Source organism: Antrostomus carolinensis, unplaced genomic scaffold (assembly GCF_000700745.2).
Source record: "Antrostomus carolinensis isolate BGI_N321 unplaced genomic scaffold, ASM70074v2 scaffold19291, whole genome shotgun sequence".
Lineage (NCBI taxonomy): Eukaryota > Metazoa > Chordata > Aves > Caprimulgiformes > Caprimulgidae > Antrostomus > Antrostomus carolinensis.
In genome coordinates, this window is record NW_010295133.1 from 7458 (window position 1) to 10731 (window position 3274).

Below are 3274 nucleotides of genomic sequence, written 5' to 3' on the forward strand. Positions count from 1 at the left end.
CTGCCCTCCCGAGGCTCCGTGTCCCACAGGAGTTTGGGAACATGCCCAACTCCTTCCCTGCTGTCGTAGCCCATAGAAAAGGCATCACATTTGGGCAACCACTGGTTGGGAGCCCAAAACCCCCAGTTCTGCAGACCATGAGTGTTTGCAAAGCCAAGGCCAGCAAAGAGCTCACTGTGCGTTTACTGAAACCTCCTGGGTTTTGCTGGGGTTTGTTTGTTTGTTTTTTTACAGCCTTTCAGATCTTTGTTGATTGTTTTAAAGCTTCTGCTACCACCAAAATTGTTTAGAGAAATTGCTTTTCTCACTTTATTTGAAATTTAAGGTTAATTTCCCCCAGACCCAGGAGAGGAGGGAGCTGATGTCAGGGCAGCAGCAGCGCTGGGTGTCCAGAGCACCCCGCCAGCCCTCACCTCTGCTGCCAAGGACACAGCAGCGCTGGGGTCTGTGGGGTCCCAATCCATCAGCGCCGAGGCCAAATTCCTCTCTGCCGAGATATTGAAAGGAATTTTCCCCTCCTCCAGAGTGTTTGGGCTGGGGGAAGGAGGCTGGATCTCTGAATGGGATGTCTGTCCCTTTTTGCCAACCCTTTGCAGCACAGCGTGTCCATCTCCAGTGATGTTTTGGCTGTTTGGGTTGTTGGAGGGGTTGAGAGTCCCTTGGGGAGCAGAGGGGGTAGGCTGTGCCCTTTGTCACCATGCCATGTGCATGCACCTCAATTCTCCAGACTGAATCTTTCCCCCTGTCCCAGGGATGGAGCTGCTCCTGTCATGGATGCTCCCTCCCGGGACGGCGTGGTGGGTGCGTTCCTGCATCCACTCACACGCTCACCGGCTGCCTGAATTCAGCCTCCTCCGCAGGTGGGGACACGCTTCTCACTTCCTCGCCCGAGGCAGGAGCATAGCTTCTCTTGGTACATCGCTTCCCAGAGCTGGGAGAAAGCAGGCGAGCGGGTACAGCCTGTCTCGCTGGAGCACCCAGTTCCCTTGAAAGCCTGGTGAGCTCTGGGTGGCCCCGGCATGGGGAGCCCCTTGGGCGATGCTCGTCCCTCTGTGTTTTGGGGGCTGAGCAGAACCTCATGCCGGGTTATTCTTCACTATTCTCAGTAAATTTGAAAAGCAGCACCCATCTGACCTGAAATGGCTCCTCAGCCTCCAAGGCCAGACCTGCAGGATTTTGCTCAATACTGGGAAAACAAAGAGGTGGGCAGGGAGGAGACACAAAGACTTTTGTATCTGATGGGCAGAGCCACCACCTCTGATCAGATAATCATTAATAACTGGTTTGGGGGGGCCCCGCCACCTCCATCTGCAGCAGCTACACCCTCTGTGTCCCAGTAGGATGACCTCCCAGCTGGAGAAGAAGAAACATTGAATGAAAGTTGAACTGATCAGATTTTTTGCCAGATTAACAGTGAAATAACACTGCAGCCTGTGTGCTGTGCCATGGGGTGGGTTTGGCTCAGCCAGGAGCTGGGCAAGGCAGGATTCACTCTGGCAGGACACGGGTGTCGGAGCCTCCAGCACGGATCACCAAGCAAAGGCTCTGAGGAGCAGGGCTGACGTGAAGCATCATGTTCCATCGCTGCTGATTTGTATTTGCTGTTGTTTGCCCCAAGGGATGAAAAACACACGTGAAAGAAAGGCGGGTGGTGGCAAACAAGGGGTGATGTGTTGGGAGCAAGTGCCCAGGAGCAGCTGCTTGTTCCAGGAGCTGAGTGTTGTCGTGCTAAATATTTATAGAGTGCAAACGGGGGAGTGGGGGAGGAAACAGGAGATGCAGCGTTTGATGTTGTCCCTTTGGGACAGGTGACGGTGGCACAGCACTGTGGTTTGTGGCGAAGCCGCTCTGCTCGCTTGGGACCCGCTGTCATCTCGTTGTCACTGACACCCTGCTCCTGCTTTTGTCCCCGTGCAGGCTGGTGGATGATCGGTGTGTGGTGGAGCCGGCTGCTGGCGACCTGGACAACCCACCCAAGAAGTTTCGAGGTGAGACGGGCTGGGCTGGGGCAGCACTGTTGCTGTCATGAGTAGCCTCAGGGATGATGCTGGCATCCGTGCCAGGGATGGGGGTCTCAGCTTGCCCAGGGCTAGGAGATGCTGCTTGTTACAGGCTGCCCAGAGAGGTTGTGGAATCTCCCTCTATGGAGATATTCAGAGACCATCTGGACAAAATCCTGGTTCATGAGCTCCAGGAGTCCCTGCTTGAGCAGGGGGGTTGGACTCGATGACCTTCAGAGGTCCCTTCCAACCTCAACCACTCTGTGATTCTGTCCTTTGCAGAGGAGCCCAAAGGGACCTCAAACAGCCTCTGTAGACTTGTTGCTGTGGCTTAACCAAAGCACCTCCCTTCCTCTATTTGCCTCTGGGGGCATTTATTGGAAACACCTCCATGGTAGGATGGTCCTTGGGACCCCTTAGCCCAGCCCTAAGGAGCAGGGGTTACCAGGAACCACCCTCTGCAAAGGTGGGTCTGACCATCCCCAAATGCATCCCTAGGGATGCTGGCAGCTGGGTGTCTACCCACCAGGAGCCAGGGACAGGAGGGGACGGACAGAGGGGCAGTTACAACAGGCAAAATATTTCCAGGCAAGCTTGTTAGTGCTCAGCACTAATTACATCTGCTGTGCTTGGCTGCACCTCAGAGAGAGTTGACGGATTAAGCTGCCCATTTATGAGACAGGGAGGGTTTAGGGAGAGGTGGTAAATCCCAATCTATCCTCAACCGTCACGTTTTTGGCTGTGTCATCTCCTCCAGCGCTCGGGGCCACACTTGTTATTTCCCATTTGGGTGAGGGGCAGCCCCGGGCAGGAGCGGGCAGCCGTGGCCAGGTCCAGGCGGAAAAAGAGGATGAGTCAGTGGAAGCCAGGGCGGGTCCTGGCATGTGGAAATGGTCTGGAGAAGCTGGGACAGACCACTGGGAAAAGTAGATCATGTTTTTGGGGATCTAATACCTGAAGTGTGGGGGCCAAATGGATGAGGGGCAGCCCCGGGCAGGAGCGGGCAGCCGTGGCCAGGTCCAGGCGGAAAAAGAGGATGAGTCAGTGGAAGCCAGGGCGGGTCCTGGCATGTGGAAATGGTCTGGAGAAGCTGGGACAGACCACTGGGAAAAGTAGATCATGTTTTTGGGGATCTAATACCTGAAGTGTGGGGGCCAAATGGATGGGGCTGGGCTCTTTTTGGTGGTGGCTGGTGACAGGACAAGGGGCAATGGGCACAAACTGGAACACCAGAAGTTCCAGATAAACTTAAGGAAAACTTTCCTGTGAGGGTG

The 3274-nt window shown here is 55.1% G+C and overlaps 1 protein-coding gene across 1 annotated transcript in view; it reads left to right on the forward strand.

Moving 5' to 3' along the window:
- The window catches only part of ITPR3 (inositol 1,4,5-trisphosphate receptor type 3), a 45932-nt gene that overhangs the window by 7054 nt on the left and 35604 nt on the right, over positions 1 to 3274 (forward strand). Inside the window, exon 2 of the mRNA XM_010177885.2 lies at positions 1918 to 1988. Within this exon, the coding sequence (XP_010176187.1) occupies positions 1918 to 1988 (71 nt within the window). The remainder of the gene's footprint in view (positions 1 to 1917; positions 1989 to 3274) is intronic.